The sequence below is a fragment of the Quercus lobata genome, chromosome 5, assembly GCF_001633185.2.
Source record: "Quercus lobata isolate SW786 chromosome 5, ValleyOak3.0 Primary Assembly, whole genome shotgun sequence".
NCBI lineage: Eukaryota > Viridiplantae > Streptophyta > Magnoliopsida > Fagales > Fagaceae > Quercus > Quercus lobata.
Genome location: NC_044908.1, coordinates 29,820,388 through 29,844,181, shown reverse-complemented (window position 1 = coordinate 29,844,181; position 23,794 = coordinate 29,820,388). Strand labels below are relative to the sequence as shown.

The 23,794-nt window shown below is 35.8% G+C and overlaps 2 protein-coding genes across 11 annotated transcripts in view; one reads left to right on the top strand and one right to left on the bottom strand.

Moving 5' to 3' along the window:
- LOC115988907 overlaps nt 1-21,682 on the top strand; it is a 47,730-nt gene extending 26,048 nt beyond the window's left edge. The window contains exons 1-4 of one of the 9 annotated variants that reach the window (XR_004091698.1): nt 10,605-10,847; nt 11,215-12,925; nt 13,195-13,279; nt 13,370-13,623. Coding sequence is in view for 3 of the 9 variants with exons in the window: in XM_031112548.1 (XP_030968408.1) it covers nt 10,757-10,847; nt 12,874-12,925; nt 13,195-13,279; nt 13,370-13,522 (381 nt within the window). In the remaining 6 variants the exon portion in view is untranslated. Of the gene's footprint in view, nt 1-10,604; nt 12,926-13,194; nt 13,280-13,369; nt 13,624-13,850; nt 14,068-21,623 lie in introns of those variants that run through there. The other 8 variants (XR_004091700.1, XR_004091699.1, XR_004091701.1 and 5 more) reach the window with 8 other exon arrangements.
- Nucleotides 15,948-18,239, bottom strand: LOC115988905 (palmitoyl-monogalactosyldiacylglycerol delta-7 desaturase, chloroplastic-like). 2 transcript variants are annotated; one of them, XM_031112542.1, is made up of 6 exons: nt 17,723-18,238; nt 17,485-17,563; nt 17,238-17,378; nt 16,997-17,137; nt 16,382-16,488; nt 15,948-16,280 (listed from the first exon to the last, which is right to left on the bottom strand). In XM_031112542.1, exons 1-6 carry the CDS (start codon nt 18,070-18,072, stop codon nt 16,088-16,090), a joined length of 1,011 nt encoding a protein of 336 aa, XP_030968402.1. In that variant the 5' UTR covers nt 18,073-18,238; the 3' UTR covers nt 15,948-16,087. The 2 variants fall into 2 exon arrangements, with proteins under 2 accessions (XP_030968402.1, XP_030968401.1); XM_031112541.1 differs by having other exon boundaries at nt 17,485-18,239.
- Nucleotides 21,683-23,794: the final 2,112 nt, after the last annotated feature.

The window sequence follows — 23,794 nt, the reverse complement described above, 5'->3', positions numbered from 1 at the left end:
CGAGGGGGAACTTTGGGTCTGCCGAGGACTGAACTACCCTCGGCGGTACCCAAAGGCTATTTTGTTGAACTTGGGCCATAATCCTCCTCGGCTTGGCCCATAAATCATTTACGCCCTACATTAGCCCCTCAAAACCCGGCTGTCCAACCTCTGGGCTGGACAGGGGGGTTTTGGTGACGCCAAACTTCTTCCTGTGGCCCAATCTATTCGGCCTATTAAACATGCTGGCGGTTCCTCATATGCCCAAGAGATTCACCGGTCTACGAGATAGTTTTTAATTTCGCGCTTGAGGCGTTTTTATCGCTTGGGGTATCCAAAACGCGCTTTGAATAATCTCTATTTACGAGACTACTTTAATTCGACTGTTTATTTTGATGGGGTGGAAAAGTGGAACCGGCGTGTTTGGGTTTGCTGATTCCTTTGGAGATCTGAACCTATTAAATGCCCCCCACTCCGCCCTCTGTATAAGTAGGACAGGAGGAGGTGATTATTTTTACCAAAAATCCCTTTTCATCCCCCTGCGACTCTGGAATACTTAGCCTCCCTTAGGATTCGGTTTACTCGCTGGTTTATACACTTAATCGTAAAATACTTTACCATAACAACAAAGGATGCAAAAGCCCCACCCCTCCCAAAAACGCCACGTTCCGATAAAGCTTATCATGGCTCGATCGGGACAAGGATGGCGAAGACTCAAAATCAATCTCATCCTTCTTTCAGTCAAAATCCGAAGCAGGGACTCGTCACGTCAAACTTTCGACGTGACTGAGTCGAGAACACCCAAGATCGTTACCATCCGGCTCCTCACGAGCGTACCTAATATGGCACCGGTGTGTTAGGAGTCAGGGCTGAGGCAGGGGCTAAGTGCTTCTGCTTCTCCCTCTTTTGCTCCTTGGTGCCCTCCCCCTCCCTCTTCTTATTGTCTTCCCAGCACCAGTTCCGCCCTGGTGCTGTTTCTTTTCTATCTTTTGTTCCTCTCTTTGTCTCTTCATCTCTCTCTCCTCTTCTCCTCCTTCTTTACTCATGTCCTCCATTTTCTTTATTCATCCCCTTCATCTTCGTCATTGATTTCTTCCTTACTATTTCCTTCTTCTTCATTCATTTTCTTTTTTAAAGTGAGTCCCTCTCTTAGTATGAGCAGCAATGAGGCAGAGATTGGAGAAACTTTGAAGACGAGTTTAAAAGACGCTTGACAGTTTACTTTTCTGTACTACAGATGTAATGGTTGCTTAGGCAGTTTACATTTTGTATAGGCTCGTTTAAGCCCCTTTTTGTATGTTGTAATAATTTTTTATATTAATAAAAATTGTTGTCTACCTTAGTTTGCATGTTATGTCTCTATGTTTTCATAAATTTGCAAGCGCTGCTCGGCACAATAATATAGCATCTAAATCAATGACGACTAAGACCAAAATATTTGATAATAAAATGATGTCGCCATAGCTTTAATAGAAGTGCTTGGCACAATAAGGCCGACCCGTAAAAAATAGTACTTACCCGGAACTAGCCGAGGAGAGAACCGAAGGCTTGATGCCGTGTGAGAAATAACTGTCCGAGGACATATCCCCTGCCAAATGAATAGCCCTCTTATACGACTAAATGCTGGGGCGTCCCACCACCTTCCTTACCCCCTTATTGGCCTTAATCTTCTATGGTGTTTAAGCCGTAGACGAAGTGACTTGACGTTTTTATCAAGTAGCCCATCTTACGAAATTCAAACCTTTACTTACCCAAGTATTTGGTTTCCCCATAGGCTTGAGTCCGAGGACCATGCAAGACATAGGTTCTGTCCGACACTTGTAATTTTCATCTTTTGTACTTGGTTTCCCATAAGCTTGAGTCCGAGGACCATTCAAGACCTAGGTTCTGTCCCCGGGCCCTTGTGCTGAATCGGGCCTGGGCCGTGAGTTGACTGGGCCCAAAATTAGGGGGTATTTCCGTATTCTCAGGCCACGCGATATTTTCTGGGCGTCCCAGTATTCGAGGTGCGCCTTCTCGAGACTCTTCTAACTTCAGGGTTGCAGACGACGTTGGAAATCGAGCCAGAGACATTTTGTCTGTAGCGTTCCTTGGGACGCTGCGTGAATTAAATGCTACTATCTTATCTTTTGATATAAATAGGAGAGAAAGTTACTTTCCCTACTCACAAACCCTTCAGCTTCCTCCTTTAGGAAATCATGTTTGAGGCGAGGGTTAGGGAAAAAGAACTTTCTCCACCGCGGAGGCGCCGTGTCCTCCCGAGACTCGAAGGAGTGATGCACGGGCCAAGAAAGCATAAACTTAAGAGAAATTTACACTTCTACGGAGGGGGGAGGGTGTCTCCCCCCCTTTCAGTCAAAATCCGAAGCAGGTTCTGGTCATGCCAGATTTTTGGTATGTCCGAAGAAGGAATTTCCACCATCAGCACTGTCTACCTTATAACCGGCAAATTCTTGCGGGGGCTTCCCAACTTCCGGCTCCCTACGCCTTTTCTGTAGATGGTGTTAGCCTGAGGTCAGGTTCTTTGGCTGCCTGAGTTATGGGCATGCAGAAGTGTCGAGGAATAGTTTCCTTAGACAACAACTTGGCGCAGTAGCCAACCTCTCCTCTGAGCTGTCCCCACGGCTTTCTCTCCACTCGCTTGTATTTCCCTTTACTTATGTAGTCAGCTTTAGTGTAAGCTTGTTTCAGCTTTTCATTGTACACTGTACTGTTCCTTTGTCTTAATAGAACATGAGTCCATTTCTCTATGCATATCTTTCTTCTCCGTAACAACTACTTTATGCATGAATATTAAATGCAAGCTTGCTCTTAAGGATATTCCGAGCAAAAAAAATGCTTTAATACAGGTTCCTACTAATTCAAACTCACAAATATTATCAAGTATAACAATGATAACTTTCAATAAATTAAATTCTTGGAACTAACCGGGATAAGCGCTGAGTACTACGCGATGCATGCTAGACCAATGTCCGAGAACGATAATCTTTAAATAATTCGTCTGAAAGGGTAGCTAAGTAGCGAGGAACTTTGATTGTGTTTTTGGGTAATGAATTGCGTCGTACCGGATCAACCCCTTTGACACTAGGGACTCAAGGGCAAATTGTAGAATCTATGCATTCAAGGTATTAACCCATCTGCGAACTAGGAGTCCTCCTCGGATGGATTTTGAGGTTTACGTGAGTTGGTTCCACATCCAGGTAGTTGGTTTTCCCACGTGCCATAGTTGGTTCCACATCCAGGTAGTTGGTTTTCCCACAGGCTTGAGTCCGAGGACTATGCAATGCCTTGGTTCTGTCCAAAACCTAGTTTTCCACATCCAGGTAGTTGGTTTTCCCACAGGCTTGAGTCCGAGGACTATGCAATGCCTTGGTTCTGTCCAAAACCTAGTTTTCTCTTTGTATGGGGCCTTGGCTTGCCTTTAGCTCTAGGGGAGCTAGCTCTTCAGCCAAGCCCCTTGAGTTTATCTATACGGTTAACGTTACCAAGCGCCTAGTTTGTTCTGTACGAGGAGCTTTAGCTTTTAGGGGAGTTAGTTCTTCAGCTAAGCCCCTCGTCAAGAAACGTAGCCCCTAGTGAGATTTTATACTTGAACTCTATAACCAACGGTTAGAAATATCAGAGGAACTGTTTCGACCTACCACCTGCGCCAACACGCAAGCCTTTCCCACAGACGGCGCCAATTGTAGGGTCACGATTCGTGGTGGACCGTAACAGTGTCGGGTTCGCACGTAAAACGGCCCTAACAATATCATTTGTAGAGCGTGGGTTTGAAAGGCTAGGCCTTGATCGATAGGCGGTGGGTTTTTCAGGGGGTTCATACAGGGTTAAATGATCGTCACCCCTAGAGTACTTCTCATGGAGGTGGGCTGGGAGGCTCTCGTTTCTTGGCCATTTTTCCCAGCCTCCTCCCAAGGTTACTTCCTTTTCCTTTTATACTCGCCTGTATCCATTTATCCTTCATCCACGTGTAGGGTCAATCTTTCCAAGGCTGATACTTGTCCCATCAGTCTATCCCCCAAAGTCGTTGGGGGTGGTTGTAAAAGCCAAAGAATGCGGCCATGTCGGGTTCAGAACATTAAATGATAATAACAGCAGCTTTCCCCGGATATTTTAGATCTTTTTTCCGAGTTTCAGTTTTATACCATTTTTACCCTTCTTTACGAGGGGGAACTTTGGGTCTGCCGAGGACTGAACTACCCTCGGCGGTACCCAAAGGCTATTTTGTTGAACTTGGGCCATAATCCTCCTCGGCTTGGCCCATAAATCATTTACGCCCTACATTTTTATTTATATAATTTAAAAATTACTAATTAAATTATTTATGACGTCATCGGTTTGACTATTGGTCGGACCCTTGTCCAACTAAAAAACGGTTAATCAGTCCCTTTTTCGGTTCTTTCACCATACTGGTTTTTAAAACCATGGTTGTGAACATGGTTTTAAAAATTGTACAGGACTGGCCAGTTCAACCAGGAACGGGAACTAAGTCCAGTTCGGTTCTATCTAAAAACGAAAAATATAAAAAAATTAGAAAAAACTAGAAATCATCAGTTAAACCGGTGAAACTGTAAACCGAGATGATTCGACCAGTTTTCAATGATTTTATTCATTAAGAAAATTTTCCTTGGACTTCTTGGCTTCTGACGAGGAAGGTGCAAGTTTTTCTACTCTATTTTGAAAAATCTCAAATTTGGGATAAAATGAGATTTTGGGAGACACTTACTTTGGGAAAAATCTCATATTTGTTTGAGGAGTTGTGAGAAGCAATGTGAGAAAATGATTAGGAAATATCTCAGATCTGTTTGGTTTGGGTGAGGAGTGAGGATGAATTGTCGAATTGGGCTTGAAGGAGAGAGCAATTCAAATCTGCCACTACTACTTCTTTGGAGAGAGAGCTCTGAGCAATTTTCTAACTTTTTCTAGATCTACTTTTGTTTAAGCCTTTAAGGAGAGGTGAAGACTTAATATTTTTTAAAAACTTTAGCATAAACATGCATGGTTGGATGTTGTTTGGCCACGTTGATGATTCGGTGGGAGACCACTTTGTGACTCCCATGTTGATGGTTAGGTGGAAAGTTTAGGATATGTTTGGTAATTGTTTTTTTTTTCCTTATTTTTTGTTTTCAAAAACAATTTTCTATTTTTGAGAGTAAAAAACTTGTTTGGCAACCCAAAATTGATAGAAAACAAAAAATATTCTCAAAACTCAATTTGTGAAGGAAACTGAAAACATTCAAAAGGCTGTTTTTAATTTCTAAGTTTTAAAAGTCAATGAAAACATGCATTTAATTTAATGAATCTATCTCATTTAATGAGTTAGCATTAGAGTTCAAATCCTAGTAACAACATATTTTAGTATTTTCTATTTTTTTTCTTCAAAAAACTATCTTTTTAATTTCAACTAACCAAACATATTTTTTATTACAAAAATACAAAAAAAATTGTTTTTTTTATATTCCCAAAAACAAGTTTTTGAAAATAAAAAACAAAAACTGTTACCAAACATAATCTTATATTTTTTTGGTTTGTTTGTTTTTTTCCTTTATATGTATACTTATAACACAAATAGTCTGCTAATAATAGGTGCCCACTTAATTAAAAAAAAAGGGTATTATGCATAATTAATTTCTTTGATTGATTTGATTCATTATTTCTAAAAATTTGACATTTAATTTTTTTAAGTTATTTTTTTCCCTATGAAAATACAGGTCGGCCCATTTACCCCGCAACTCGATTAACTCGACCTAACCGTTTGCCATGCATGTCTAGCTATACGCATTGGGTAATGGATATCCAACTCTACCTGATCCAAATATTCTAGGTAATACTTAGTTCTTAATGGGCAGAAGGTAATTGAGTAGGATTTAGATATTATCCAAATTTGTCGGATATGGTTTGGATATTATCCATTTACCCATTATTACCCATTTAACTAATTAAATCTAATCCAAACCTAATTCAACCAAATTATTATGGGTAAACCTCAACCCACCCAATTACCCAAAAATCAAAATTACCAAATTGCCCCTAAAACTTGCAAATAACCAAAGTACTCCTAAAATCTTATAAAATTGCCGAAATGCACCATAAACCTAAAAAATGACCGAAATACCCCTAAAATCTTAAAATTCCCAAATACCCCTAAAATTTAAAAAACAAAAATTGCCAAAATATCCCCGGAAAGTAAAAAAATACCAAAATACCCCCTAAACCTAATAAAAAACCGAAATACCCCCGAAACCTTTAAAATGACCAAAATACCCCCTAAAACCTAAAAATGACAAAAATACATCCTAAACCTAAAAAATGACCGAAATACCCACCAAAACTTAAAAATTATCAAAATACCCTTGAAATCTAAAAATTACCAAAATACCCCCCAACCTAAAAAATAATTGAAAATACCCCCCCGAAACCTTGAAAATGACCAAAATACCCTTAAAACTTATAAAATAACTAAAATACACTCTAAACCTAAAAAAATGACCGAAATATCCCAAAATTACAAAAATGAGTATATTTTGGTCATCTTTTAGTTTTGAGGGTATTCCAATCATCTTTTAGGTTTAGGGTGTATTTTTATCTTCATATAGGCTTTAGGGGTATTTTGGTCATTTTCTAGGTTTCGAGGGTATTTTGGTCATTTTTTAGTTTTAGGGGTATTTTGGTAATTTTTAAGTGTCAAGGCTATTTCGGTCAATTTTTAGGTCACAGAGGTATTTCGGTCATTTTGTTAGGTTTAGGGGTTATTTTGGTAATTTTTGTTTCAGGGGTATTTTAGCCAAATTTTAGTTTTCGGGGGTATTTTGGACATTTTTTAGGTTTCATGTGTACTTTGGTCTTTTTTTAGGATTTGAGGGTATTTCGGTCATTTTTTAGGTTTAAGAGGTATTTTGGTAATTTTTAGTGATTTTTGAGCATATTTGGTGACTTCGGGGGTATTTTGGTCATTTTAGAGTTTTCATGAGTATTTTGCTCATTTTCGAGATTTTGGGATATTTTGGTCATTTTAGTGGTTTTTTAGCATAATTGGTGATATTAAAGATTTTAGGGGTATTTTGGTCATTTTAGAGGTTTCATGAGTATTTTGCTTATTTTAGAGATTTTGAGGATATATTGGTCATTTTAGTGGTTTTTGAGCATATTTGGTGATTTTATAAAAATTTAGTTTAGGTAGGGTATGGATATCCATGGATAAACAAACTAGATAACAATTGGATATGAATTCTAATTAGGTAAGTTAATCAAATATCCATGAATAAATCAATTGGGTCGGGTATATATGAGCATGCCCTGCCCATGGCCATCCTTAATTATTTGTAAACAATAGGTGACAAACACTTATTTCGTCACTAATTTGTACATCTTTGGTGACGAAATATTGATTTCGTCACCAATTTTAAAATTTTTATAATATTTGGTGACAAATTCTTCTTTTCCTCACCAAATGTTATCAGTTGGTGATGAAATTGTTTATCCTCACTAGATTTCGTCACCATAGCCCACTTTTGTTGTAATGATGTGCTAGTAGGAATGTAGGATATTTTTGCAGAATTTTGTGGCTCTGGTTTTTTTCATTTTCAAAAAGTTTCAACAATTCATTCCCGGATGGTAGTATTAGATATCTACAATAATATTGCCTTTTTTTTTTGCACCATTAGATTGAATTTAAGTGCATCTCTCTCTCCCATGGAAGCTAAGAAAGGCACTCAAAAGTTTGATTCATCACCTACAAATGTGTCAATCTTTGCATCTTTGACGAAAAACCTTTTTAGGCCACCTGTTTCACAAAGGACTTGTTGTGAGTCTGCCCTATATGTTCCTCCAAAAAAAAAAAAAAAAAAGACTTGTTGTAAGTCTCGTTTTTTTCATTTATCTTCCATTGCAGATTTGGTACTCAAGATTTTAGTAAAAAAAAAAGAATCATTGTATACTTTCTCAAAGATCATTGTTGCTACCTTGCGGACTTGAATGTTTACATGTCTAAATATGCTGATGTGGTTATTTATGTGGCATCGATTCTGACATCACATGTTGATGTGGCTAGAGTTAAAGTGACGCAAACTGGAAGTCACACGTGACCCAAGTCACCCAACAAGGATAGTCAATGCGTGATGGGATCTTATTATATTGTATTAAGAAGTTAGTGTGATCGGCTTTGAGAAAAAATTGATATAGTTGATTTCAAGGAGATCAGCAAAAAAAAATTTGATAGTGATGCCATTGAGCTAGCAGCAATGTGCAAGGTTGCATGGTGAATAAATTGGTTATGGAAGACTACAAGGATGTGGCTTTGATATCATGTTTAACAAGAGAAAAAATCAATAAAAAAGACTCATGAGCATAATATATATACTCTAATTTTTTCCCTATATTGTAAGATACTTAGATACATGAGGGAGACTCAATTTGTAAGTCATGTAGTTGACCACTTGATAGACCTAAGGGGGGAGGAAGAACCCAAACTGAGATGATAATCGAGGACACATAATTGCTCTTGATTTTTTGAAGAATCTAGGTGCGAAAACTCTTACTAATTTTTGGTTTGGTAGTAGCTACCGACGCGGATGAGACTAAAATTTTAGTTTTTTAGTGGCCAAAGTATGAACTAAAAAAAGTTTGGAATTCAAAAATAAAAAATATACGAAAATTTAAGGTCAAACTATGAAAATTAAAATTAGTATTTATTCAATATTAACAAAAATATATAAAATAACAGAAAAATAATATATTTCAAATGAGCATTTATCAAATATAACTTGATCTTTTTTAAAACTTGCAAATTATCTAGAATTAAAATTATACTAAAATTTGTCAATATTTTAAAATAATAAAAAAAAAACCTTGAAAATATGGAGAGGAAATAAAAAATTAGACCAATCTACCAATGAAATTAGTGAAAAATACAAATGAAAATAAAATAATTGACACAATTGAAAGTACCAACTTGGGGCTCGAAATTGCAACTTCCACTTTGACTAAAGGGCGCTCTAAAAGATTGAGCCAATTCCACGAAAACCTTTTGATTTTTTTAAGAAACCAATTCCAAGAAAACTAGGTGTACAGCTTTCTTTTTCTTTTTCTTCTTCTTCTTCTTTTTTTTCATTGATTTTCATTTGAACCATTTAATTTTGCCTTGTTGTAACTGTTAAACAGGAAAGAAAAAAAAAACCTCTTGCAATGACATTTTGCATTGCAGCGATGTCATTCTAATAAGAAATCATTAAATGAATCACATGACAAAAAGCTGGGAAGAAACGCTGTAGTTTTGTTAATGAAAACTAACTTGTATCAACTTAAGTATAAAAAAACAAAGCAGTTAGGAACAAATCAGAGTGAATTATGGAACTAAGCGGGAATTAAGGAGTTAATTATTACTGTATAGAACTCAGTTATTTTTCTTTCTTTACTTTGATCGTGTTCTATTGCTCATCTCTATATATTAAGAAAATTCAGAAAGTCAGTTATTGTCTTTTTTACTTCCAAAAATACCCATAATTTAATTAACTTATCCTTATTCCTAAAACATAAAAATGAAGTTAAAACTGTAAATTGACAAAAATTAAAAACAAAAAACCTACCAATGTTTATAAAATTAAACCATGTTCTATAAAACTTCCCACTACCCCATCTACACAACCAAAACTACGCCATGGTACTATAAAATATAAAATAAAAATAAAAATAAAAAAACTACTCCAAGTTCCTATTTTTTTTTTTTTTAAAAAAAAAAACTATCTAAAAAAAAAACAAAACCTCATTACACACACGAAGCACATGTGATGAGGCTAGTATGTAAGATAAGAGTATCTAAATTGTAAATTTTTCATTCACTTTCATTCACATCAATAAGATTGCTCTCCATTTCTATTTAGAGATTGAGTAAATTCTAAGTGAGAGAGATAGAGATTGAAATTTAACAAAAACAAACATATGAAAGTCTTTTTAAATGCAGTAAACCCAAAGTGCACTAATTCATGAATTGAATCAAAACGGTTAAGAGGGGGAAATTGAAAGGATTTTTTTGGCATTTAACCTAATTTTACAAACAATTTTGTTAGTTGACAAGAAAATCAAACATATTTGTTAAGTAACATCTCGAGTCTGAGGGACTAAGTTAAATGAAGGAAGACTCGAGTTCCACATACGCATTCCAGTGCCTTGCAAAAGGATCAAATCTAGAGAAACCGAATAGAGAAGAAGAAAGAGAGAACCACCTCAGTGGGTAGAGAAGAAGAATGAAAGCCACCTCAATGGGCGGGTGAGCTTTGGCCTTGGAGGCCTGATTTGGGCTTAATCCAGAGAGAAGATTTAGAGAGAAGAAGAAGGATTGGCAAGCTCGAGTTTTTCTCCTGGTTTTCTTTTAAGAAACTCAAGTCTCTACCAATTGATCTCGAGTTTCAAAGACTTGAGATGCCTCTTTACAAATATGTTTGCAAAACTTGTCAACTAATAAAATTGTTAGCAAAATCAAGCTAAATGCCAAAAAAATCCGGAATTGAAAGGTTGAAGTGTCAAAAATCAAATAAGATGGAGGGGTGAAAGAAAAAATATCTACATATATATTAACTTTTTCTTAAAAAAAAAATCTTATTGAGATACATACCCATGCTTGGTTTTTGTCCGTTCTTCTTGCTTGTATAGATAGATATTTATGCTTAATTTGTGTTTGTGGTGGAACGCTTCTGTTTCTACAATTCCCTTTCTCTCTCTTCTCTTGTTTCTGACGACTAGTTGGAGAAAGCACTGAAAGTGTGAGAAATGGCGGCAATAAATGCATCAATTATTACGTCTTCCACAAGCATTTCTAGCCATGCAGTGCGTTTCCAATACTAATACAACTCGACTTGTTTCAAACTCGCTTGGTGAGTCTCTTTGCTTTGGTCTCCGTTTCTCTTCAACTGCAAATCCTTTATGGGATTTCGGTGGACTAACAGATACTGTTTAGTGTTTACTAGAATCTTTTCATGACTTGAGGTTTGAGATTCCAAAACATTGTTCTTTGTGTTTCTTGGACTATCCTGTAATTACCTCAGTTGGAAATTTAGATTTTAGAACTAAATATTACACAAACTTCAATTGTTACTCATAAATCTCTTCTCTTAGACTCTTACCTTATATAAATAGACAGTTAGAAATATATATGCTTTTCTTACCAACAAATTGCACTAAATTTTGTGAGAAAACACTTCTGAAATTAAAGAGATAATGGGGTTTCATCTTATTCCAAAGGGTAAAAGGACTGGACCGTAAAGAATAGAAGTTCAGTCCAAGTTGTTACTCTACTACTTGAAGTAAAATAGCGGCAACATTTCAGTCTTTTTGGTTATCATTACGATTCTTTAACAAGAAAGATTGGCAAGGGGTATAATCTCTGTTTATTGGTTTGCTTCTCTGTAGCTCTATGTCATTCTAATTTACATTACCAATGTCTAAAGATAAATAAAATTAATTTATCATTCCATTTTAAATTCATCAAAGAACAAAACCTTATAGGAATTCTATTTCAAGAACAGGCAATTAATATCTACATTTTGTGCTAACCATTTACATATGGTAATTTACTTTGGTGATGTGTGACCAAATTTCTCAACTGCATGACTGTATCTTGATACATGATAAGGGTAATTTTGTAATTAAGCCCTGACGAAACAAAAGGCGACGGACATAACAAGGTTGTCAACTTCACTCATGAGAGACAACCTTGTTGTAAAGTCTACAGCTCCATCCCATACCTGACAGCTGCATCTTGGGCACAGTAAGTTGAAGACAATAAGCTGAAGATAGTAAGCTGAAGACAGTAAGCTAAAGACAGTAAACTAAAGATAGTAAGCTGAAGAGAATAAGCTGAAGGGGATATATGAATCTCTGACGAGTCTGACATGGCCTTGCTTGGTCTTTAGGCATGCGTGTATAAGGAAATATCTTGCGCTCTACGCTTGAAGACTTCTATAATAAAAGGATTCCGAAAGATACACGAATTTCAGCCCTACACTACTATAAAAACCCTAAAACCCTCACAAACGAAGGTACGCACAATTTCCTCACAGCTCTAACACTCTAGAGTTGTGAACAAGAGATTTCTCTAACTTGACCATTGGAGGGTATTTGGCCGGTACCACACTAGTACTCCTCTTAAGGTTTTCAGCTTTTGCATTGTGTAGGTTCTTATCAGGAACACGTAAGGACCGTGTAGCTTACTGACGATTTTTCGGCATCATCAATACAAATTTGGGTACAAGGTGGAAACAGGATTGAAAACCCCAAAATCAAAATTAAAAATAGCTAGAAGTTTATATCCTAGACTTCAAATATACAATAACTTCATGTTTTCTTACGCAGCTAGCAGTTTCATCGGAAATTCATTGCCACGGTTTATCCTAATGAAGAAGAGAGTTGTCAATATTAGTGGGGAAGTTGTTGGGCTTTGTATAGCCTAGTTTTGTTTGATCTGGTTCAACGACCCGACTTGACCCGAATAATATTGCGTGGTTTTTAATGAGAGATTTATTGAGACTTAGTCCATGGAGTGGAGGCTTGGGCTGATAGACTCAAGTTGGAGTGCTCATGGACAAGCCTTTGGGGGTCCGAGGGCAATGCCCCCGGGAAAATTTTTTTGGCCTGTTTAGCCCATTGTAAAGCCACCTTTTGTAATTAGGGTTTTTTATAGAGTCAGTTGTCGTGTCTTATATATAGATAAAATATTGTAGCCGCATTTGGTGTTGGATTCTTCCCTGAAAATAGTGAAATCTCTGCAACTCCGTGGATGTAGGCAAATTGCCGAACCACGTAAATATTGTCTTGTGCGTGTAATTGTTTTTCTTTGGCGTGTGTTTGTTTTTCTCTATTTTTGTTTCTCACAGGTTGTGAATTCGGTGTAATTCCTTACAGAAGTCAGAGCTGCAGCAGCTGTTACGACTAGTCCTGTTGAGGAAACCAAAGAGTATGAATTCCTTTTCCTGGTCATTTTTCATTTCAGTACTAAACTTTTGTCATGAAAGTTGCTGGTGTAGAAAGTCTTTTTCTTAACTACATAGCACCTTGTCTTCTTGGATTTCTATCTATTCTTATCACACACACCCCCACCCCTCAACCGTGCCACCCAAAAAAACATAGCAGGGGCATAGGTGAGAAGAAAAAAAAAAATAATTGCCTTATACTTTTAGAAGTTGAATCGTGATTATGGTGTATCAGTGAATTCCTTCCTTTCAGGTTTACCCTTCCTTCATGGACTATGTTTGAACTTGGCAAGGCCCCAGTATATTGGAAAACCATGAATGGTCTTCCTCCTTCTTCTGTAAGCTTGGCATTGCTGCTGAATTACAATTGCAATGGGCTTTTCTTGGTTATCCTGTTCTAATGACAAGGTGCATATTATGTTTTACAGGGGGAAAAGCTAACGATTTTCTACAATCCCACTGCGACCAACCTTGTTCCCAATGAAGAATTTGGGATTGCTTTTAATGGTAATATTTTTTACAATATAAGACCTTATAATATCTTGTACATTGCAATCAGTTTTCTTGTCCATGTCAATTAAAGCAAGCACAAATATGAAAGTCATAATGAAAACAGAAGGTACATTACTGAAAAGAATTGTAGTATCTGTGAAATTGTATATAATTAATGTTATATTTTGAAGTCTTTAATAAACAAGAGAACCAAGCAAGTCTTAATGCATAATATTTTCCAAAAACATATTTATATATAATTAATGTTACTTTTTATGATGAACTCATTACTAACAAAGTTTTATAATAAATATGCTATAATATATGCATAATATTTTCCAAAAACATATTTATATAAAACACTACAACATTATTCATGCATCGCACGGGCAACTGACTAGTTCTTAACAATTACAGAACTTCGGTTTTCCATGGTGAATCTGTGTTTGCCATGACATCAACTAAAAGTGGGAGTAGTCATGTACAAGAAAACTTAAATGAATATGGTGTTTTTTGTGGGATGTTGCACAATTTATTCCCCATGTATGATATGACACTTGAACCATAGAAGGTCCTAATGAGAATTAGTAGAATTGAAGATTTCGGATTTGTAAAGGTTGATTTGGGTTAGTACTCAAATTTTTTCCAAATTTGAATTTTTTTTTTTGAAAATTGATAAATTAATTTTTTTAATGAAATTCTAATGTCTCATTTTTTAATCTCAAGTCAGCTCTTAGTGTGTCACATATGCATTTTCTATTAGTGAGTTTATGGTAGAGACCAAATTAAGTGCAAGTTCAAAATAATAGGAATCAAATTATGACCAAATTAACTGCTATCAAAATGTAGGAATCAAATTTACTGTGAGCTCAAAATGGAGGGACCAAAATGATATTTGGTCTTGTTATTAATCATACACGACCGTTCCATTTCTATTGGTCAAGGTAGTTAGATTAGTGGAGTTTGTTAGAGCATTTGCAGCAGTGTAGCTATATTGCTATATTGCTATATTTTAACTACACTACTGCTAAAATGATGCTCCAGCAGTGGAGTTAATCTAAAAATTTTAGCTCCACTGCTCATGAGGAGCAAAAAAAAAAAAAAAAAAAAAATTTATTTTAATCACCCCCGGGTTAAATTAATCCTCTCATTCTCTCTCTCATCTCTGAACATCACTCTCTCTCTCACTCCGATCTCTCACTCTCTCACTCCGGACTTCGGCCTCTCACTCCCTCACTTCAGTCTCTCACTCTCTCACTCCGACCTCTCATTCCCCCACTCCGGCCGGCCTCTCACTCTCTCACTCTGATCTCTCACTCTCTCAACTCCGATCACCCAAGCCGCCAATCCACCGCTTCTGCCGACCCAGCTCGCCGACTTGATCGGTGCTTGCTCGTCATGGGTTTTTTTTTTTTTTTTTTTTTTTTTTTTTTTCCTATTGTGGACTGTTGGTGCTGGTGGTGGTTGTGGCTATGGTTGTGGCCGTGGTTGAGGAAAAAGATTGGAGATTTGGGTTTTTTTTTTTTTTTTTTTTTTTTTTTTTTTTTTTCCTGCTGTGGACTGCTGGTGGTTCTGGCTGTGGAAAAAGATTGGAGAATTGGTTTTTTTTTTTTAATTTTTTTATTTATTCCTGCTGTGGATCGGTGGTGGGGGTGGTGGTGGTGGTGTTGTTGGTGTTGGTGTTGGTGGTGGTTATGTCTGGTAGAGGTGTTTATGGTTGGTTTTTTTGAGTAGTGAGATATATTATTTTATTGTAGTAGTTATATTATTTTATTGTGATGTTTATATTATTTTATTGTATTGAAAGCTAAAATAGATCCATTGCTGCAGCATGTGTGTAGGTAAAATAAATAAATTTAGTTTTGGTGGTGCTAAATAGCTAAAATTATAGATCTATTGCAGTGGATGCTCTTAGGAATATAGTTACACCTATTCAACAGCTATTTTTCTATCTCTCTGTTCCTTCAATGATCCGTTTTTTATATAATGAATTATTTGATCATATTCAATAAAATTCATTCACTTCTATTTAGAGACTGATTCTAACAAGATGAGAAACAACAAAGATAACAAATATGATTTGTATACATCTATATAGATATTAATTGGTAAATTTTAGAGAATATCTAATTAAATTCTACAATTAAAGTCCAATTTTGCACCATGTGTCCTAAATTATTTATTTTTAGAGAGAGTTTTATTTCTTAATTTGGAGTCAAATATGGGACTACATCATAAATATCCATCCAAGTGAGTTATTGCGTACAAAAACCAAAGAGTCTAGAATAGTCTAGAATTAATGAACATAAAAAAAAAAAAATATAAATTGACAATTTATATTTTCTACTTAATAATATTCTTACAAGACTTTTTAAAGAGTTAAAAAAAATATAAGAATGACTATCAATAATATTTAAATTATATTTAAATGACTATCAATATAAGAATTATACTATACATCTTAATGTATATCTTTTAAGTATATTCATGCATATGCATGGGGTTACAAGTTAGTTATGAAATAACTATAGCATTCACAATATATTTATCGTATTGTATGAAATTTGACACTCACAAAAGCAAGAAATGGCCAAATTCAATTGCCTAACCAAGCATCTCACAATCTTATACAAGCACATGTATAAAGCCCACATTTAAATGGCCATCCTTTGCTTCTGAACCTCAGTTGGTACCTTCACATCAGTTGCAAATCCAATAGCTTGTAGAAATTTTACTACATACCAAGTCAAGTCGAGCTCCCACCATTCTAGGCCATGTCTAGCTGAATACTCAAAAGCATGGTGGTTATTATGCCACCCCTCTCCAAATGAAAGTAATGCCACCAACCTAAATAATCACAAATTCCAAAACCATAAATAAGTTGCCAAATTTTAATTTGTTTGAAGTATCATATACTGTATATCTTAGACTTCAAAAAGTTGTGATACCAGTTGTTCCTAGACAAATCACCAGTTTTCCATGGTTGCTTTCCCCAGACATGGCAAGCTGAATTTACCAGCCAAGTGATATGGTAAACCCATACAACCCTCACGCCCTGCAATGGCAGAGCGGCAATAATTAAGCTTTTATTAAAAATTGGAAAGACATCTATTCAATGCATTGAATAAAATTAAATACGACAAAAGACTGACACGTGGTTATTTTTAGACAGAGATCTTATCTGTGTCATTCTAGTGCTCAAGAGTAGTAGACAAATTACAAGGTTAAACCCCTATTTAACTTTCGTAAAAGTAATTTCCACTTCGTCCTCAAAAAGGGCAAAAAAGAGAAAATAATAATAATAAAGAAGTACTAAGTTGCCGCCATGACAAGTACTCATGACTCATGAGTCATCTTTAGATTACAGCCTAGTGGCATAGGATTGTGCTACACGTGTGAGTGAGACACTTGATCTATTCTTACAATTGACCAAAAAATTTCTCTTTACCAATTTGGTAAGGACCCTATGAACATTATGGTTAGAGATTTTAAACATCCAAATAGTCCCAAAGAATTCAATAGAATATAATTTTAAGAAGAGAATATAAGACAATCTTGCTTACCATTCCCCACACTAGGAAGGGGAATCCTCCCAAGCCATATAGAAGAGCACCAAGTGCAATTGGATGGATAATATAAGTCTTTTCAAGAAACCTGTAGAATGGCTGCTTCTGTAAATCTCCAACATTGTTTGGTCCTCCACACTGCATAACATACCAGAAACAATATTAATCTACGACACCCAAAATACACTATCATTAGTCTATGTTTGAGTTTGAGTAAGAATATATTATTGATTCATACCCTTTCATTCAAAGAAGTGGTATCAAAGATCCAACTCATGTGACTAAACCAAAATCCAGCAGTGGGACTATGTGGGTCTCTCTCAGAATCAACAAACTGGTGGTGGTACCTATGTGTGCTCACCCAGTCAATTGGGCTGCCCTGCAACCCCAAAGAAAAACAACAAAAGTTGTTAAAAGTGTTCAAACATGAACATTTTATAAAACTATCAATTAGACAGTAACCAAAACAATGAAATTCTACTAACCTGAAGTGCCTGAACACCACAATAGGCAAAGAAATACTCAAGCCATTTAGGAACCTTGAAACTCCTGTGTGAGAGATTCCTATGAAATGATAAGGTAATACCAAAAAGACCTGTTACAACGTACAGTGCCACAGCCACCAAAAGTGCACTCCAATTGAATTGAAATGGTGCGAAAAGACAAAGGTAATGCATTGCCAAAACAACGGAAGCTTTGACCAAGTCATGAGCATTCCAATACCTCCCAAAAAAGACTCTCCTTTGATGATTCACGACCACGTCCGATAACAAAATTCTCCTAAACTTCGCTGCCTCTGGCTTTGGTTTTGGCTCTGCTGCTTCTACTAGTGCTGCACTAGTTATATGCGGGTCTGTTCTATTGGCATTTTTACGTAGATGGGTGGAGAATTTTGTGTTTAGTAAAAGCTTGTTAGACATTGAAATATAGTGACCAGAATTTAGGACCATTGAAGTGTTGGACATGGCACGGGAAAGGACTAATTCGGCTTGTCCTGGTAGCCGGGTTGCACGGTGGAGAGGAGAAAATTGGTGTTGTTTGGGATTGGATGGTGGAGATGCGATCAAAGCCATGAATAAGCCTGTGTCTCTATATTGGTGTGTTTGTGAGAGAGAGTTAAGGACTTTTTGGAGTGTTTTAATGGAATCTGGGTCTCTGGTGGTGTGGAAAAATGTTGGGTTTTTGAACCCTTTTTGTTGAGAGTTTGTGGGTGGTGGAATTTATCAAAACAGTTGATGATAGAGAGTAATACCTAACAAGGAAAGGGACAAGAGAGATGTGACGGTGGGCTTTGAGTAGTGTTGAGATTAGGGGAGGTGAAGTTGGATCCAGATATTTTTTATCTTATTAATGTCGGGAGAATAAACACCTTGGGAAGCTTCTTTAAGTAATTAATATAATATATAGAGACACACTTTAATCCAAAAGGCCTAAGCCCAATGGGTATGTGCTCAATTATGTTATATTAACCACTCATTCTTCTCATCTTTATTCAATGTGGACTTTACTCACACGTGTAACCCAACAATTAAAAATCCTAGTGTGAGTTTTTTTGCTACACTCGTCATATGTGTTAGGAACTTAGTGGTTCCTAACGAAGATGGATAGGAATTGTATGGGAGTGTATGAGAATGGTGGGAAAATTCATTTAATTCTAGTTAGTTACCCTCCATAAAGAAAAAAAGAGATTAAAAGAGAAAGATGTATTAATGCACTAAGCGATTGGTTAATTCTTCATTGATAACTAATGTTAAATTACAATAATGTATTTATAAGAGACTAGCGCTAATATTATTGGTCTAATGTTATTGGCCCACAATAGCTCAAGATAATTGGCTAGTTAATTCAACATGTGCTCTATGAATTAAGTCATGTATTAAATGAGCTATATGTGCTCAAATCTTAACTAACTCATCCTAATCTCAACCAACTAGCTAACTATCTAACTAAATAGATTGTAACAATTATTTCATATTTCTAACAATGTACTGATAGGAATGTAGCAATGTTATAAATACCGTTTCGAAATCCGTTTTGGTTTGTCCATACTGTTTCAAGTTGTTTCAGATTTCCATATATATATATATATATATGAAAAATTATTTAGTACTCTCGGAGTACCATAAATACGTACTCCCCCTCTTACATAAATGGTGGGTTCCACTATGAATTTAATTAGTGAAACCCACCATTTATGTGAGTGGCAGGAGTATGTATTTATTGTACTCCAGGAGTATACAATAATTTCTCTCTATATATATATATATATATATATATATATATATATATATCTTTCAATAAAATTTTCAAAAGATAATAATAAGTAATTAATTAATTACCAAAGTAACCACAAAAAAGCAAATAATGAGTAGATTATTCATTTTTTAAATATTATTTATATGCTATTAATTGGGTGCCTCTTTTTTAAGAACAATGTGTATTTTTTTTTTTTCTTCTAAACAAGTAGTAGTGTGGTACTATTTTTAATTATTAGCACATGTTTAGACTTTTAGCCTTAGGTTATGTGGCACTATTTGGTAGAAAAGAAAAAAAAACATGGCATCATTTGCTTGCTTGCCCATTTAAAAGATTCCACCTACCCCACTTAACCCCAGCTCCTTTACCCAAGTCCTAGTGTTCAAACTCTTTACTTTGAGTCTGAGTTTTTAGCCTTTAACTCAGTGTACGTTAGAATTAAAAAATAGAAATTATTTTATTATTCAATTTATTTTTGTTATTATTTATGAATTTCATTTTACTTTTTGTCTTTATTCATAAGTTTCATTGTACTATTTCAACTAATTTTTACCTTTAATTACAATACTTTTAGCAATAATTTTTCGGTTTTTGCAAAATAAACGGTATCCAAACACACCCTCACAACATTCTCTTTGCCGCAAGACTTCTTATGCCACTCTCTTTGTGCTGCAAAATTGCAATTATGTGAAGGTTGAAGTTTCATGAGTAATCTACCTCAGGCTCAAAGAATAATCCAAGTTCACCTTTGGGTTCTTACCTTTCTCTCTCTCTCTCTCTCTCTCTCTCTCTCATTACTTCATTGTTGTGGATTTTTGGGTTGTATTTGATGCTCTGAGGTAGAATAGAATCCGTGGAACTCAAAACATTTTTGCATGTAATGGTGAAAAATATCCTTAGGTTGAAGAAGGAAAAAAAAAGGCAAAACTCATTCCGGAGGAAAATTACATTTTGGCCGAAATTGCCTAGAATTGACTGGAATGCTCGAAACTAGGCGAAATTTGATTTGAAGTGGAAGATAGGCTATTTCTGTTCTGGTTTGCATACTGGTACGAAAAATTCTGTTCCGTTCCGGTCGGAACGAAACGGAATTCATAACATTGGAATGTAGGATATAATCTCAACCAACTAGCTAACTAAATAGATTATAACAATTATTTCATATTCCTAACAATGTGCTGGTAGGAATGTAGGATATTTTTGCATAATTTTGTGTCTCTGTTTTTTTTTTTTTTTTTTTTTTTTTTTCATTTTCAAGAAGTTTCAACAATTCATTCCCGAATGGTAGTATCATCTAACGATAATATTGCCATTTTTTGCGCCATTAGTAGGGCTGTCAACGGGTCGGGCTGGGTTGATTTTGGACCCATACCGGACCCAACCCGCCGGCATCGGGTGGAAGTCAGAGGGACCCGAAACTGACCACCGGCGTCACTCGGTTGAGTCGGTTTTGGGTTCGGGTGATGTTCGGGTTGGTTCGGTCGGTTGAGAGAGTCGCCGGATCCTACAAATGTTGCTGGAATCTTCAAAAAATTCGCTAGAATCTGCAAAAACCCAATAGATCTGCACCAAAAATCACCGAAATCAACCTGGATCTCCTCGAATCTCGTCGAATCTCACCAAATATGGTCGAGATCTCGCTTGGATCTCCTTGAATGTCGCTAGATCTCACCAAGTCTCGCTTGGATCTCCTTGAATGTCGTCGGATCTCACCAAATCTCGCTTGAATGTCGTCGGATCTCACCAAATTTCGGTTGGATCCCCGCATATTGCCGGATTTGTATATAACATTGGTCGGGTCGGGTGGCTCGGGTTTTGGAGAAGAAAACCCGCCACTCGACCTGCCAGCGTCGGGTCTTGGGCGCGGAAACCCGTCACCGACAGTCAGAGTGGTCGGTTCGGGCAGTTGTCGGTTCAGGTTCGGGCGGGTTGGTCGGGTTCCGGGTTGGGTTGGACACCCCTAGCCATTAGATTGGATGTAAGAGCATCTCTCTCTCTCCCATGGAAGCTAAGAAAGGCACTCAAAGTGTGATTCATCACCTACAAATGTGTCAATCTTTGCGTCTTAGACGAAAAACCTTTTTAGGCCACCTGTTTCACAAAGGAATTGTTGTGAGTCTCCTTTTTTTCATTTATCTTCCATTGCACATTTGGCACTCAAGATTTTAGTATAAAAAAACGATCATTGTTCACTGTAAACTTTCTCAAAGATCATTGTAACTAGAATAATTAGGCCATAAAACACTTAGCAAGTAGAGGAAATAGAGTGCAAGTAAAGACTACCTTGCGGACTTGAATGTTTACATGTCTAAATATGCTGATGTGGTTGCTTATGTGGCATCGATTGTGACATCACATGTTGATGCAGCTGGAGCTAAAGTGACGCAAACTGGAAGTCACACGTGACCCAAGTCACCCAACAAGGATAGTCAATGCGTGATGGGATCTTATTATATTGTATTAAGAAGTTAGTGTGATCGGCTTTGAGAAAAAAATGATATAGCTTATTTCAAGGAGATCAATTTGATGCCATTGAGCTAAAAGCAATGTGCAAGGTTGCATAGTGATTAAATTGGTTATGGAAGGCTACAAGGATGTGGCTTTGATATCATGTTTAACAAGAGAAAAAATCAATAAAATAGACTCATGAGCATAATATATATACTCTAATTTTTTTTCCCTATATTGTAAGATACTTAGATACATGAGGGGGACTCAATTTGTAAGCCATGTAGTTGACCACTTGATCGACCTAAGGGGGGAGGAAGATCCCAAACTGAGATGAAAATCGAGGACACATAATTGCTCTTGATTTTTTGAAGAATCTAGGTCCAAAAACTCTTATTAATTTTTGGTTTGGAAATAGCTACCGACGAGGATGGGACTAAAGTTTTAGTTTTTTAGCGGCCAAAGTTTGGAATTCAAAAATAAAAAATATAAGAAGATTTCAAGCCAAATTATGAAAATTAAAATTAGTATCCATTCAATATTAACAAAAATATATAAAATAATTGAAAATTAATATATTTCGAATGAGCATTTATCAAATATAACTTGATCTTTTTAAAAACTTGTAAATCATGTATAAATAAAATTATACTAAGATTTGTCAATAATTTAAATTAAAAAAAAAACCTTTAAAATATGAAGAGGAAATTGAAATATAGACCAATCTACCAATGAAATTAGTGAAAAATACAAATGAAAATAAAATAATTGACACAATTGAAAGTACCAAGTTGGGGCTCGAACTTGCAACTTCTACTTTGAATGGAGGGCGCTTTGAAAGATTGAACTACAATTCCAAGAAAACTTTTTTTTTCTCCTTCTTCTTCTTCTTCTTCTTTTTAATTGATTTTCATTTGAACCATTTAATTTTGCCTTGTTGTAACTGTTAAACACAAAAAAAAAAAAAAAAAAAAAAAAAAAACCTTGTGGGATGACATTTTGCATTGCAACGGTGTCATTCTAATAAGAAATTACTAAATGAAGCACATGACAAGAAGCTGAGAAGAAATGTTGTAGTTTTGTTAATGAAAACCAACTTGGATCAACTTATGCATAACGGAACAAAGCAATTAGGAACAAATCAGAGCAAATTGTGGAACTAAGCGGAAATTAAGGAGTTAGTTATTACTGTATAGAACTCAGTTATTTTTCTTTCTTTACTTTGATCGTGCTCTATTGCTCATCTCTATATATTAAAAGGATTCATAAAGTTAGTTATTATCTTTTTGACTTCCAAAAATATCCCTAATTTAATTAACTTATCATTATTCCTAAAACATAAAAATGAGGTTAAAGCTATAAATTGACAAAAATTAAAAACAAAAACCTACCAATGTTTATAAAACTAAACCATATTCTATAAAACTTCCCACTACCCCCATAAACACAACCAAAACTACCCCATGGTACTATTATTTAAAAAAAAAAAAACTGTCTAAAAAAAATAGCCTCATTACACGCACGAAGCGCGTGTGATGAGGCTAGTATATAAGATAAGAGTATCTAAATTGTAATTTTTTCATTCACATTAATAAGATTGCTCTCCATATCTATTTAGAGATTGAGTAAATTCCGAGTGAGAGAGAGAGACTGGAATTTAACAATAACAAACATACGAAAGCCTTTTTAAATGCAGTAAACCCAAAGTGCACTAATTCATGAATTGAATTAAAAGGGTTAAGAGGCAGAAATTGAAATATTTTTTTTGGCATTTAGCTTGATTTTACAAACAATTTTGTTAGTTGACAAGAAAATCAAACATATTTGTTGAGTAACATCTCGAGTTTGAGAGACTGGGCTCAATAAAGGAAGACTCGAGTTCCACAGATGCATTCTAGTGCCTTGCAAAAGGATCAGATCCAGAGAAACCCAATAGAGAAGAAGAAAGAGAAAACCACCTCAGTGGGTAGAGAAGAAGAAAGAGAGCCACCTAAATGGGCGAGTGAGCTTTGGCCCTGGAGGCCCGATTTGGGCTTAATCTAGAGAGAAGAAGAAGGATCGGTAAGCTCAAGATTTTCTCTTGGTTTTCTT

Bases quoted from the DNA above. Each gene is read 5' to 3' on its own strand.
- LOC115988905 (XM_031112541.1), bottom strand. From the start codon at position 18,072: ATGGCTTTGATCGCATCTCCACCATCCAATCCCAAACAACACCAATTT. The intron at 17,138-17,237 runs GTATGAATCAAT...TATGTTATGCAG, and splicing joins CCACTTCTTTGAATGAAAGG to TGTGGAGGACCAAACAATGT. The intron at 16,281-16,381 runs GTATCACAACTT...GTGATTATTTAG, and splicing joins GATTTGTCTAGGAACAACTG to GTTGGTGGCATTACTTTCAT.